The 15,509-nt window shown below is 38.9% G+C and overlaps 1 protein-coding gene across 20 annotated transcripts in view; it reads left to right on the forward strand.

Moving 5' to 3' along the window:
- MAGI1 (membrane associated guanylate kinase, WW and PDZ domain containing 1) overlaps nucleotides 1-15,509 on the forward strand; it is a 636,912-nt gene that overhangs the window by 376,735 nt on the left and 244,668 nt on the right. For all 20 annotated transcript variants that reach the window (XM_025985045.2, XM_025985062.2, XM_025985069.2 and 17 more), the window contains exon 2: nucleotides 11,110-11,226. In XM_025985045.2, coding sequence (XP_025840830.2) covers nucleotides 11,110-11,226 — 117 coding nt within the window. The remainder of the gene's footprint in view (nucleotides 1-11,109; nucleotides 11,227-15,509) is intronic.

Raw genomic sequence — 15,509 nt, forward strand, 5'->3', positions numbered from 1 at the left:
GAGATGATGGAATTTAAACTGTACTTTTCTTTCCATGCTTAATTCAAGCCTTTTCTCACTGTGGGATGAAATTTGTTATAAAAAGATTCACCAGGAGAAAAAGAGAGAATACAGGCAGAAAATAATAATAAAGTAGATGTCCTGAAGTGCTAGCAGAATGTTTTGTGCTCATCCATGTGGGGAGTTAAATGTAAATAGTAGTTTATAGAGCTTTATCCACATTCACAAATCTATCCTGCAGCTTCTTTTTCCCTTCCCTTCCCTTCCCTTCCCTTCCTTTCCCTTCCCTTCCCTCCCCTTCCCTCCCCTCCCCTCCCCTCCCCTCCCCTCCCCCTTCCCCTTCCCCTTCTTTTCTCTTTTCTTTCTTCTTTTCCTCCTCCTCCTCCTCCTCCATCATCATCATCATCTTCTTCTTCTTCTTCTTAAGTTTTACAGAAACAGGACTGAAATAACAACTGTCTTTGTGCCACTAGGGGAATGGACTCAATCTCTGCACGTTTGATGACATCCCACCTTCCTGGAGTCATTTGTGTTGTGCTTGTTATTGTAAAGTGTTATTATTAGCCTGGGAGGACTAACAGCACTTGTGGTTTGCAGAGAGATGGAGACCATTGGTGACAATAGGGAAATAGGCCCATTTTCAGAGCCTGGTTCCCAACACTTTGTTAGGGGAGCTTTGCTTTGGTTTAATGACCATTGGTCACAAATTTCAGCACGTCTTAGAATCATCTGGAAGGTTTATTAAAACATGGATTGCTGAACTGGACCCTAAGAATTTCTAATTCAGTAAGTTTTGGGTGGAGCCCAGAAATGCAGGTTTCTGGGTTATCCTGCAACGGCTACCCTTGGAGACAATCAATGCCCTCTACCCTAAGAATTATATAAGAAGAGTAGCTCACCTGGACCAGCATCTAGGTGAGGAGTTAGCAGACTGGTCGAAGGGACAAATCTGCCAAATCTGCTGCCCTTTTTGGTAAATAAAGTTTTATTGGAAAAAACCTTCTTTACATATAATCTATGGCTGCTTTCATACTATAAAAGCAAACTTTATAGTTGGACAGAGTCCACAGGTGCTTCCAAAGGTGGAAAATACGTGCTTTCTGAGCCTTGCCTCTTTATAGAAAAATTTTGCTGATCCTTCATTGTAACCAATGCTTGCATGTCATTTGGAAGAAGCAGGTTTGGAAGTAATTCTGTAAGAACTGGCACACTGAGTGTTCTCAATCTGTGTGTGTGTAGAAGCAAAGGGTTTTGTTTGTTTCTTCATTTTACTTAAATACATATGATAATGGAATTCATCCATTATTTTGCCACAGGCCATTCTCCACATAAATTTTCTCATTGCAACCAGCAGTTTCTCAAAATGAAAAGAAACATATTTTTACCATCCATGTTGCTTGTATAATATGATGTTGGCATGTTTGAATTATTGGTGGAAAATTTTTTAAAATGCATACTTAAGGATGTGTGGCTAGCTCAGTTGCTAGAGCATGTGGCTCTTTTTTATTGGCTTAACTTTTTTAATGCTTCTTTTACATTTTTTAAAATTTATTTTTATTTATTTATTTTTTTAAGATTTTATTTATTTATTCATGAGACGCAGAGAGAGGCAGAGACATAGGCAGAGGGAGAATAAACAGCCTCCATGCAGGAGCCTGATGTGGGACTTGATCCCAGGACCCCGGGATCACTTCCTGAGCTGAAGACAGACATTCAACTGCTGAGTTACCCAGGCATCCTACATTTTTAAAAAAATTTAAATTCAATTTTCCCACATATAGTATAACACCCAGTGCTCATCCCATCAAGTGCAGCTCTTGATCTCAGGGTTGTAAATTTGAGCCCCATGTAGGGTGTGGAGATTATTTTAAAAACAAAACAAAAATGCATACTTAGAAGGGGAAAAATGATCCTCATTTTGACACTGGACTTGTCAGATTAGTGATATGTTACTTGTTCTAGACTTTAGTAGAAGTTTTTCTGGGAAGCAATTTGTTAATATGTTACTAAGAATCTATAAAGTAATATTCATTCTCATTATTCTAGTAATTCCACTTCCAGTAGATTTCAGCAAACATACATATTCAAGGTTTTTCCATTACAGCATTGTTTAAAATAATTTTTTTAAAGGAAAGACATCAAAATGTCTGATAACATAAAACTGATAATATGATGATGATTCCACATTACTATTTTGGGGCCATTTAAAATCAAACTGGATAAGAGTCTTTTGGGGGAGAGTTTGTATCATTTGTATGCTTTTTGTTCTAGTATTTCCATTGCAAGGATTGTGAGAAAATAAATACAGATAGATTTATCCAAGAAAGATAATCACAGTAGAAACAATTCATTTGCTTACTAATTGGTAATAGGTAATAGATTGTGATGGAATGAGATGATGAAATACTATGAATTATTAAAACTTTTTTTGAGCACTGCTAGTAGGTTGGAAATGTTTGTGAATTATTTGTTAGAACATTTAGATATAAATCCACATATAGGGCATGATCCTCTGCATCTCATTATTTTTTTAAAAGATTTTATTTATCTTTTTGGGAGAGAGAAAGCACGGCCACAAACAATGGGGAAAGGGAGAAGCAGACCCCCTGCTGAGCAGGGTGCCCGACTTGGGTCTCCATCCTAGGATCCCCGGATTATGACCTGAGCCAAAGGCAGATGCTTAACTGCCTGAGCCACCCAGGTGCCCCCACATCTATTTAGTAGGTATCTGATGGAACTTTGTATTCTATTCCCACATGGTCATCAACAGTTAAGCTCAGACACTGGAGACCCTTTTGAATCCTCTCTTGCATTTGATATCTTCCCTCATCACTTGAACAAACCTTCAGTTCCAGCTTGAAATGACATCTCCTCTCTGCCCTCCTGCCCTCCGTCTTCTTATCCATTTCCTTTGTCTAGGCCACTTCCAGTCTTGTGTCATCAGCAACATTGGCTGCACCCTATCACCTCCCTCTGCCTGCCCTACTACTACCCAGCTGCAAGAGGGATCTCAGAATTCAGACCAGGCCTTCCTTAGCTCCCTGAATGACATCACTTCAGTGCATTCCTACTGAGTTTGGAATAAAATGCAAACTCCTTATCATGGCCTGTGAGGCACGGAATGATCTGCCCCAGCTTCTCTTTTTAACCTCAGTGTGTGCCATCCCTGTCCAAGCTCCATACTCTTTCTCTAACAGGCCAGCCTCTTTTCTATTTCTGGACATTTGCACATGTGGTGTCTTCTGCCTAGAGCACTGGTTACCCGACACTTGGCAGAGCTAACTTGCTTCTTATCTTCCTTTTACTTCTCATCTTAACAATGACCTCTGCCTAGAGGCCAGCCCTGTGCAGTTTTCCTAAAACACGTGTGTCAGTCCCTTCTCTGTGTTGTCAGGCCCACAGATTTTTCTGGCTGTAGGTACTTACTAAATATTTATTGAATGAGTGAATGAATCTCCTCAAATGTGTGCGTGTATTATATAAGTTTATCTGTGTGTATGTTTATGTGTACGTACACAGGGCATTCAGTACTAGCATGAATGGTGATACAAACGAAGTTCAGTTGATTTTTAACTTTCTTTGTCATACTTTTGTGTATTTTCATAATTTATTTTACCTTTTTATTGTGGTAAAATATCTATAACAAAATTTATCATTTTCAGCATGTGAAGTAGGCAGTTCAGTGGCATTAAGTACATTCACACTGTTGCGCAACCATCACTACCATCCACCTACAGAACTTTTTCATCTTCAGCTGAAACTCTGGACCCATTAAATACTAACTCCCCTGTAATTCATATTTTTTGTACAGTAAGAAAAGTGTTAGGAAAAATGTATTAGAAACGCATAGCAAAATCTTTTTCAGACAAAGCTCATTAAGTGTATTTCAGATTGTAAGTTTAAGTGACAATAAAACTAGCTGATATGTATTTCAATTTATAATTTTGGTGTTTTTTTTTTTTTTTATAAAAAGCCCTATCCTTTATAAATGTAAAACTGCTAAACTGACACAGATTTTTTTCCTGTAATAACTCACTGCAATACAAACCATTTGTGTTGCTTTAATAAATACATCTTCCCTACAACTATAATCATTCCTTGAAGAAATTGTGTGCTAACCATTATCACCTGAAAGTGCTATTAATTTAATATCCTTACACAAGTTTTCCTGGGCAATGAAAATTTGAAATGTATTAAAGTCGAAATTCTAGTTGTAATGAAATACTGTTCTTTGACCTTCTCGAGGTAGATGTTCTGGAGCTTATACGACACAGAGAGAGTTATGTTTTGCCTCCTTGGTTGGATAGAAATGGATGATTCAAGAGAACTCACAAGTAATAGCTCTGGACACCTAATTTCTTGACTGTGAAGATTATTTCTATTGACTAGTATTTTCCCTTGGGATCTGTACTCTAGGAGATAGAGATGAGACCAAGCAGAGTCCCCTCATAATCCATCACTTTGAAAATGATGCTTCTAGTTGATTTGGCAGAAAGCTATCTAGCATGTGAGTAGAAAGTTTGGAAAAGCTACACAGTTATGTTTAAGGGATCATTTCATGTTTAAGCAGTAATAGGCAAAATTTGCAATTTAAGTAACTGATAAAGGAATCATATCCAGAATGTATAACGAACATCTTACCAAAAGTAACAGGATGGCCCATTAGAAAAATGCACGATGAATATATGAATATGAATAGGCAGGTTACAGAAGAGGAAATGTAAAAGAAAAAATATAGTATATGAGACATACATGAAATAAATATATGAGATGTGTGCGTGTGTGTGTGTGTGTGTGTATGATAGAATGCTCAGTTGTCACTAACACTATTGTCCCCCCTTATCTGTGGGGGATATATTCCAAGACCTCTAGTGATGCCTACAACTGTGAGTAGTACTGACCCATGTATATATACTATGTTTTTTCCTGTATATACACACATTTGAAAAGAAAAGAATTACAGTGACATTTATTATAGCATTACTGTATTGACAACAACATTCAAAATAGCCTAATTCCCTACAAGGGATAACTTTTTTTTTTAAGATTTTATTTTATTTATTCATGAGAGAGACAGAGAGGCAGAGACACAGGCAGAGGGAGAAGCAGGCTCCAGGCAGGGAGCCCGAATTGGGACTCGATCCCGGGTCTCCAGGATCACACCCCGGGTGAAAGCAATGCTAAACCGCTGAGCCACTGGGGCTGCCCGATACATTTTTTTTTAAGTGGAATATTATACAACATTTAAAATAATTAGCAAAAATTACATCAGTTGATATGGTTAAGTTTCTATAAACTAATGTGAATGGGAAAAGCAGCAGTTATTGTAAATTTAAAAGAGACAGAATTTCAGATACATTGATATGAAAATAGAAAATAATGGCAAATCCAGGACAGAGAGTAAGCTTCATTATTGTCAATGAAATTATAAAATTGTCCTAAAATAAGCTCTGAATCCTTTCCTTAGAAAGAGTTCCATATATTTCTGACCTATGTTTTCTTTTCCATTTGCAAAAACGAATCTTGTATTTCAAAGAAAGTGAAGATGCTATGACAAACTCTCTAGCAATTTATTATTTCATTGGCTCACTGCCTTGACAATTAGGAGAAGATTTATAGACATAACCCTGGAATAATTGGCAATTAATTTGAGATTAGATGCCAAAAAGTACAGTATTCTTAATGTAATGGGAAGGTTGAGGCTTTTCGCTTACAAATGTCACAGAACACAGAGTAAATGTTAACCGGCAGCATAGTTAACCCTGCCCTTTTGCACATCTGCAGTAGAGAGGAGTTTTAGTTTGATGATCATAAACTTTAGCTAGCTTGGCTAGTTTTAACGTAAAGCTCAAGTGTAAACCAAGAGTGCCTATGTCTTGAGAATGCCTTCTAATCTATAAGCTCCTGGTTTATCTTGATAGGTACCTGCTTGTAATCCATAAGAATGTGTAAACCTGTATTCTATATAGGGTAAAGAGATACTGTAACCTGAATCTTCTTTGGGATGTTGCTTTTGACTCAAGCAGTATATTTGGATCCCATAACATCTTTTCTACTCATGGCTCAGTGTCTTTCTAACGTATAAAATTGGGCCTCCTAAGGGAAGTATAAACTCTAGGTCCTAAACAATGAAGATTTTGATGGTAAACATTGTTATTCTTTTGGTCAAATTCCAGGTTATCTTATACCTAGAGATAGAGGTGATAGGTGTGACTATTAAATATCAGTGATTTACCAGTTAGGTTCATTTCAACTCCAGCACAGTGCCAAAAATAAGTGTGCACTAAATGCTAACCAATTTACATATGTCTAGACAATTTTAGCAGAAGCAGAGTTTTATTCCCTTCCAGAAACTCTAGAAATATCTTTTAATCCAAATTTCCCTATGCCCGCATTTTGTGTACAGCTTTTTCTAAGTAATAGAATGGATTTTACGCTTATGCATTTTCAAAAAGAGTAGAGGCCATCTTTGAACTAACTTCGGGTATATCCCTCCTCACCTTAACAGTTGTCCACTCTACATTGTCATGACAATTTCCATCTTTCATTGAGTGATTGAGTGCTTTTTCTTTGCAGGCACCACTGGAACCTCATTTAATCCTCGTGACAATTTTGTAGCAAAGCTACTGCTTTGGGTAACCCTGGTGGCTCAGTGGTTTAGCACTGCCTTTAGCCCAGGGCATGATCCTGGAGACCCAGGATCAAGACCCACGTCAGGCTCCCTGCATGGAGCCTGCTTCTCCCCTGCCTGTGTCTCTGCCTCTCTCTCTCTCTCTCTCTCTCTCTCTCTGTCTCTCATGAATAAATAAATACAAATCTTTTTTAAAAAAGCTACTGTTTTATCAGTGCTCTATTTTTGCAGATGAGATTCAGATATGAATCAATGTGCCTGATTCACTAGCTAATAAATAGTGGAGCCAGACTTTAAATCCAAGCTTTAGTCTTAACTGCTACCAAGATTTACTCTATTTTTCTTTTAGTTCATCTCTCCAATGGGAAATTGATAATTAAGCATTTAAAACAGTGCCTATGGGATGCCTGGGTGGCTCAGTGGTTGAGCCTCTGCCTTTGGCTCAGATCCTGATCCAGGGTCCTGGGATCCTGGAATTGAGTCCCACATCAGGCTCGCCACAGGGAATCTGCTTCTCCCTCTGCCTATGTCTCTGCCTCTCTCTCTGTGCCTCTCCTGAGTAAATAAATAAATAGTCTTTAAAAAATAATAAAAACAATGCCTATGACATAGTCATTCTGTAATTATGTATGTATTTTTAGACATTTGAAGTCCGTTTTAGAATAGTGTCATATACATACTATAGATTATACACACGCCAATGGAATATTACTCAGCAATTAGAAACGACAAATACCCACCATTTGCTTCAACGTGGATGGAACTGGAGGGTATTATGCTGAGTGAAATAAGTCAATCGGAGAAGGACAAACAGTGTATGTTCTCATTCATTTGGGGAATATGAATAATAGTGAAAGGGAATATAAAGGAAGGGAAAAGAAATGTTGGGAAATATCAGGAAGGGAGACGGAACATAAAGACTCCTAACTCGGGGAAACGAAGTAGGGGTGGTGGAAGGGGAGGAGGGCGGGTGTTGGAGGGGAATGGGTGACGGGCACTGAGGTGGACACTTGACGGGATGAGCACTGGGTGTTTTTCTGTATGTTGGTAAATTGAACACCAATAAAAGTTAATTAAAAAAAAAAAAAGATTATACACACGCACACACACACACACACACACACACACACACACACAGTTCCCTAAGTTTTGATAAATGTATAAACCCATATTATCACTGTCCCAATTCAGATTTTCTGTATTGGCATCTACTTCAAAAACTTCCCTTGTGGGCAGCCCCGGTGGCACAGCGGTTTAGCACCACCTGCAGCCTGGGGTGTGATCCTGGGGACCCCGGATCGAGTCCCATGTCGGGCTCCCTGAGTGGAGCCTGCTTCTCCCTCTGCCTGTTCTCTGCCTCTCTCTCTCTCTCTCTCTCTGTGTGTGTGTGTGTTTCTCATGAATAAATAAATAAAATCTTTAAAGAAAGAAACTTCCCTTGTGTTCCATCTTTAAAAAATCTTTTTATCTCTAGGCTCTCAGGAAGGTATAAAAAATAGTATAGAGATCCCCTGTACCCTTCACTCAGTTTCCTCTCATTGATAACCTGTTACATAAGTATAGTGCAGTCACAAAGGCAGAAAATTGACATTGGTGGAATCCCAAATCTTACTCCCCTGTGTACCTTTGCAGTCTGTCTCTGCCTGCCCTCAGCCTCAGGTAACCACTAACCTTTTTGTCACTATAGTTTAGATTGTTCTAAACTTTTTATATAAATGGAATCATACAGAATGTTGCCTTTTGTGTCTAGCTTCTTTTGCTCAGTATTCTGTGTTTTAGATGCATGAATATTACTGTGTGTTAGTAATTTGTTTCCATTAATTGTTGTGTAGCATCCTATTTGAATATAGTAATTTGCTTACCTGTTTGTTGATGGACATTTGCATTGTTTCTAAGTTTAGATTATTATATAGTGAATGAAGTTGCTGTGAAGCACTCCTTTTCTTTATTCCTTTTTACACAAAAGGAATCAGACAGTCTGCACTACTCTGCATATTTTCCTTTGACACCAACACATGCAGGTCTAGCTTTCTTGGAGTAGTTACGATATGAATGAACTGTGCTTTACTCATCCATAAGCTTTGTGTGTTTGTATGTGTGTGCACTTATTTTAAATTTTTTTTTTTTTTTTTGCATAAATGAGAGTTGAAATGCTGGGTCATTTTGTTAGTGAAGGTTTAGCATTGTAAGAGTCTGCTAAATTCTTTTCCCAAGAGAATGATCCATTTAAAACATTTTTAAAAAGATTTTATTTATTTATTTGAGAGGGAGAGAGAGAGAAAGAGAGAGAGAACACGCACGTGCACAAGCAGGGGGAGGGTCAGAGGGAGAAGCAGGCTCCCCACTGAGTAGGGAGCCCAACATGGGACTCAATCCCAGGACGCTGAAATCATGACCTGAGCCAAAGGCAGACACTTAACTGACTGAGCCACTCAGGCACCCTGAGAATGAACTGTTTTATACACCCACTGACAGTGTGTAAGAATTCCTTTTTTTCTACATCTTGCTAACAGTTGATACTGTCAGTCTTTTAAATTTTTGTCATTCTAGTAGTTATATAGTAGGATTGCACTGTGGCTTTTATTTGCCTTTCTCTGATAATTAATGATATTGACTATCTTTTCATGTGGTTAACGGTCACTCAAATATATTATTTTGTAAGTTGTTCAGATCTTGTGCCCATTGGGGGGAAGGGTGGTCAGTGAATAGATGGATGTTTGTCTTTTATTCACCAAATATTTGATGAGTAGTTGAATATTTATTAAATGACCTAAAGTTGACTCAAATATATTTGTTTTCCTTTTGGGTTTTGTTAGTCTCTTCTAAAATGATCATCTCGGGGATCCCTGGGTGGCGCAGCGGTTTGGTGCCTGCCTTTGGCCCAGGGCGCAATCCTGGAGACCCGGGATCGAATCCCACATCGGGCTCTCGGTGCATGGAGCCTGCTTCTCCCTCTGCCTGTGTCTCTGCCTCTCTCTCTCTCTCTCTCTGTGACTATCATAAATAAATTAAAAAAAAAAAGATCATCTGTAATAGGGAATCTTGTTTTGAACATGATATTTAAATAAAGATTGGTAGTTTCCTGCCCTGCATGGGACATATCATCATCTTAACCATCACTGTCATTCTCATGATTGACTCTTTTTGACCATGGGGAAGTTATCATCTGAAGACATGAATTTTTGTGGCTCACATAGATACTGCATTGCTACATTGTTTCTCTAAGGCTAGAAATGCGCTTACCTAATTTTTATCTGGTCTAAAAATGGAAGGACGAGTTTAGCCTGGTTATTTTTAGCTGTCACTGAACCATCTTTCTCCATTAAGAATAAATGTGAGCTAAGTTGATCTACAAGCCTTCTGTTGATCCTGTAGACTATAATTTGTGTTTGTAATTGAAAAAGAACATTTGGTTACCTTCTCCTTTCTGTGACATTATTTCTGTAATAGTAATATTTTTAGCTGTTGTTTTGTTAATGTAGAGAATTACAAAGAAATACACAGACTCACTCAGGTAACTGTTGCTTGTACAACAGCAATGAAAAAGCAATATGTATCTAGTGTTTGGAAACCAACACAGCATAGTAAAATCTCTGTATCTCTGTCTATGGAATGAAGAGGGACATCTTCACCCTTACTTCCCAAGCTATGTCCTTCTACCCAGAGGAAACTGATGTTAAAACTTTGTGATGATTCCTTACATCAATGCAGTGTCTCTCCTTTTCTTTATTCCTTTTTACACAAAAGGAATCAGACAGTCTGCACTACTCTGCATATTTTCCTTTGACACCAACACATGCAAGTCTAGCTTTCTTGGAGTAGTTACGATATGAATGAACTGTGCTTTACTTAGTTGATCCCTCGTGGTTTTTTTCCAGGTTTTTTGTTTGTTTGTTTTTTGTTTATTTTCTGTTATAAAAATGCTGCAATTAGCAATACTGGAGATGTTGCAGATTTTTGCAAGTATATTCATAGGGTACCTTTGTACAATTGGATCCCTGGTCAAAGAACATTTTATACATTGTTTTCTTTAAGATTTCAGCCATTTACTCTCTTTATTTTATTTTTATTTTATTTTATTTTTAAAAAGAGTTTATTTCTTTATACATGAGAGACATAGGCAGAGGGAGAAGCAGGCTCCCTACTGGGAGCCTGGTGTTGGGACCCAATCTCAGGACCCGGGGATCATGACCTGAGTTGAGTCAGAGGCAGATGCTCAACCACTGAAACACCCGAGTGCCCCTACTCTCTATTGTTTGCAAGTGTCTGCAGCACGCATTTTAAATGTAATAGCCAAGATTAAATTCTTTGTTATTTGAGCTTTCTAGTGTTCAGGAAAACCTGGAGTTCTCCTAATGACTGAGGTGGACTGGCTAGAATGGCTTCAGGTGGCATTCCTACACACAGCTCTCCAGCTGCTCAGTCTCTCAGAAGCCCAAATGTTGATGTGTTCTTTCTATTTTATATATTGCTTACAGGAGGAAAACTGAACAAGGATCTGCGACATTTTCTCAATCAGCGATTCCAGAAAGGGTCTCCTGATCATGAGCTCCAGCAGACCATAAGGGATAACCTTTACCGCCATGCTGTGCCTTGTAAGTAGCCAGTTCAGGGCATCTAACTGGTGGGTGGATGCGTGCAAAGTTGAGGGAGCCAGAAGAGCTCACAAGCTGGTTCTGGAACACTGTTCGGCTTGATCACATTAGTGACTCCCTAAGTCCAGGGAATCATAAATGACCATGGGACATATAGCATAGCACAAGGTAAATTACTTGACTTTCGGGTTCTGGCTCTGCCACTTGCTTATAATGCCAGGTAAATTAGTTGTCCTTTGTAAGGGCCGGTTTTCACATCAGTGGAAAGGATGTCTGAGTGTTACTAATTCAATAGGACTGCTAGGAGGAGCCCATGGGATGAGGCACGTAAGTGCATTTTGCAAAGCATGGGCATGGTGTAAGCCTGCGTAAATGTTAACTATCACTGTTGTTAATGGGGTGGACCAGGCCAGAAGCTTTCAGATTGACTTCTGCAGAGATCAGGGAGTTAGTTCTTCATGGCCTCTCAGCAGAGTGGATGCCTCAGTGGACCCTCTCTTCTTCCCCAACATGACCCAATTCATAGATCTGGATTTCATGCATAATTTCATTTGAGGAAATGGTTTACACCAATTAAAAAGTCAAATCTCACAAACCCATTAGATCAGACCAAATCTGAGAAAGTGAGACATAGAACAGGGACTGTGAAAGCAAGGTTTTTGTATTGAGGGAAGGAAGGATGAAAGGAGGAAGAGAAGGAGGAAGTCAGTCTATGGGGCCGGTAAAGTTGCAGGGAAAGATTACCGTGCTTTATCAAGCTACATCCCTACATAGCTAAATATAAGGAAACCTGGGGGTGGGGGGTGGGGACTTACAATTATTTCATTTTATTTAAAATTAAGAAGAAAGGATGGTTTTGGTTTTAGTACTTGGCATTTTACTTTTATTACCACTTCCTTCAAAACTTGAAATTTTATTTTTTTAGCAATAACATCTTTTAACTAGCAAAAATGAGAGGAATCATTTGGAGTTGAAGGTACCCTGCTTATTACTGTGATTTGTTTGCCATAAAGGCTTTCTTTTTCTTTTTTTTTTCTTTTTAAGTATTTTTAAAAAATGGTGCTAATGGTGTGCTGGAGTGCTAATATTTCCTGATACTACTGCAGAATGATAAACAGAACTTAACGTAAGGCACCATAGATCTTCAGGGACTTAGGCCAGAAGTCTAGGCTGGGACTTTTAAAGATAAGCTTTTAGAACAGCCCCTTGCTCTTCATTTTACTTATTAATATAAGCAAGGCTCCAGAGGGTAAGGAACTTGGGATAGTGCCCCAAGGTTGTCTCTTTCTGCTGAGAGGCAGAGCTACATTTGAACGAGAAAATGTTGTGATAATGCATTCATGTGAATCTCTGGGCCTCAGTTCTTATAGTCTTTCAGCATTGGAATCCAACACTGTAGCCTTATATCCTAGTAATAATTCTTTACACTTGGATTAATAATAATTCCTCATGTAAATCGCATGGATTGTGAAGGGATTATCATTCTTTTTATGGATCAAGAACCCAGGGCACCAAGGTAAGCCAGTAAAAAGTCTGAAGGTGACCAGGACTTGTGGTCTCCTGAGTCCACCATTGTTCTGACTCTGATATACTCTTTGAATAACTCTTTGAGGTTGGGATTTTTCATACCCAATTTACAAATGGGGAAACAAGTCATGGGGACATCAAGTCACTGATAACTCAGATCTGGGTCTTCTGGACTCTCCCCATCCAGGGCTGCTCCTGTAGCTGTATCATAGCTGTTCTGAAGTTCTGGGATGGCAGTTTGAATGTAGTTTTGCAGAATTTGGTACTTGCAGAATCATGAGTGTTCTCTGTGTAATTTTTCCCCTACTTAGATTCCAATTTAAGAAATGGGGAATGAAGCAAATGAGCACACCATTTCTTGACGCATCTGTGGTGTTACTATGGTTACGTTTTGGCATGCTTTCCCATTTATTTTTTCCACTGATTTATAGGACCTGACTGTGAGCTAAATGGCTTGATTTTAAGCTTACCACTATATAGGAATTGGGGCAAAAATGACCTCAGCCTTTTAAAAACAGTGGAAAATCATGTTTTGTCTTTGCATGTATAAAGCCCTTGCTATTAATGTTTCATTTCTCTGAAACCCTAAGTCAGGAATTGAGAAAGTAGAAATGGTCTTTCTCCTGAAAGAGAAAACAAGTAACATTTCATTTTACATTTCCTTCATAAAATGGGAAGGGAATTTCAGAAGGGGTCTGTTTCTGAGTCTGGCACAGTGTGGGTACCTTTGAACATGAGCAGACCAGGGGTGACTTGGGATTCTGATATAGGCTTGGGACAACTCAAGCTATGCTTGTGTTTATTTTGATTCTTCAGCCCATGTGATTGGTAAAGCAGAACTTTCTCCCGACCTTTTGTGCCAACAGATTAGGAAGCCCTTCATTTGGAAAATACATCCTTCTGATTATGTTGTAACGGTGCCACAGGGAAGCAAGCTCATGTAATCTGTGTTTTCCAGAACTTCCTGCTGCTGATATTTTAGTGACTTTCAGTATTTTGAGAAGGGATGACCTCATGAACAGGTGTTTGAGAGTTGCGGTAGACGTCTTTTCTTATACATTTTAGGAGGTTCATGTGTCACTGGAAATTAATAAAGCCCCTTTGTTCTCAAGTTCTTTTTTTAAAATTTTATTTCAAGTTCTTTTTTCTGAGATTTTATTTATTTGGCAAAGAGAGCAAGCACAAGCAGGGGGGAGGGGGAGAGGGAGAGGGAGAGGGTGATGCAGACTCCCTGCTGAGCAGGGAGCCTGAGACAGGGCTCAATCCCAGGATCCTGGGATCATGACCTGTGCCCAAAGCAAATGCCTAACAGACTGAGCCACCCACCCAAGCACTCCTCAAGTTATTTCTTTCCTCTCCCTTCCCCCCTCAAGTTATTTTTTAGTGTCATCATAGCATCACAATGTATTTTATCATTTGAGATCCCATCTTATGTTAATTCCTTGGCACAGACTGTGCAGGTAATAGTACCTCGATTTTACAGGTAAGGAAATGGAGCAGCAAATGTGACTTCCTGAAAATCCTACCGCTCCTAAATGCCACATTGCTCACTTCACTTCTCACCCAGTACTATTTTAATTTTTCTTATTTTTAACAGCTTTATTGAGATACAATTCACACACCATGCAATCCACCCAAAGTGTTCATCCAGTGCTATTTTTGCTACAGTTCTTATTATGCTTCACTCCCCTTTTATTTTGTCTTTATTCAAAAACTTTTATTATTTCCACAGTGTGAAAAAGGTCATCAGAGTTGAAATTTAATTATATTTACCATTGAAAATCATCACCCAAAAAAAAAAAAAAAAACAAAACAAAAATTAAAAAACCCAAACCATAATTGTGACAGAAAGAGAACTGGATTGCAGAGTGAGTCAGAAGCCCCGGTGTGAGGTCTGAGGGCTTTTCTCTAGCTGTGTGGTCTGGTGCAAGTCATGTAACCTCTCTGAGTCCCGTTTACTCTTTTTTTTTTTTTTTTTTTAAGAAAAAGATTTTATTTATTTATTCAGGAAGAGACATTGGCAGAGGGAGAAGCAGGCTCCCTGAGGGGAACCTGTTGTGGAGCTTGGTCCTAGGACTCCAGGATCATGCCCCAAGCTGAAGGCAGGCGCTTAACTGCTGAGCCACCCAGGCATCCCTCGTTTACTCTTTATTAAAACGGAAATAGAAAGACCTATTTCAAGCTTGTCTCACCAAATGTCAACAGTGTCCCTAAGAGATGGGTCTGTTAGAGGAAACAGAGGCTCAGAGAGGTTAATAGCTTGCTGAGGGTCACACAGGTTAACAGGTAGCATGGTCAGAGTTAAACCAGTTCTGACTCCTGTGCCGGGCATCATTAATAGTGGTGTGATTAGAGCAGTATGACATGGACCATTGAGAGGGAAGAAAGCAAAAAAGGTTTCTCATTGCTGAGTTTTATAGTTGTAGCTATGTAAATCAGGGGGTCTTAATGGCAGCGAGGGCTATGTAATGCACCATACCTTAAAGATAAGTATCTTCTCTCTGATTTTCAAGTAATTCACTGATAGGTGCCATAGAATTTTCCTAATTCTTTAATGGTAACTCAGCTTTCAATAAAACATTGTAGGATTTTTTGGGATATCTTGGTTTATCTTACTCTTCACTGAATCTCTTCTTAATATACCTGTGGAAAACCAGCTCTAAATAAATGGATTTGAAATCCAGGTACACATCATCTGTGTTGCTCACTTCTCTCATTCCTTAGAACCATCTGCATGATGGTCTTGTCTCCTGCCC

This window comes from Vulpes vulpes, chromosome 9, assembly GCF_048418805.1.
Source record: "Vulpes vulpes isolate BD-2025 chromosome 9, VulVul3, whole genome shotgun sequence".
Classification (NCBI taxonomy): Eukaryota; Metazoa; Chordata; class Mammalia; order Carnivora; family Canidae; genus Vulpes; species Vulpes vulpes.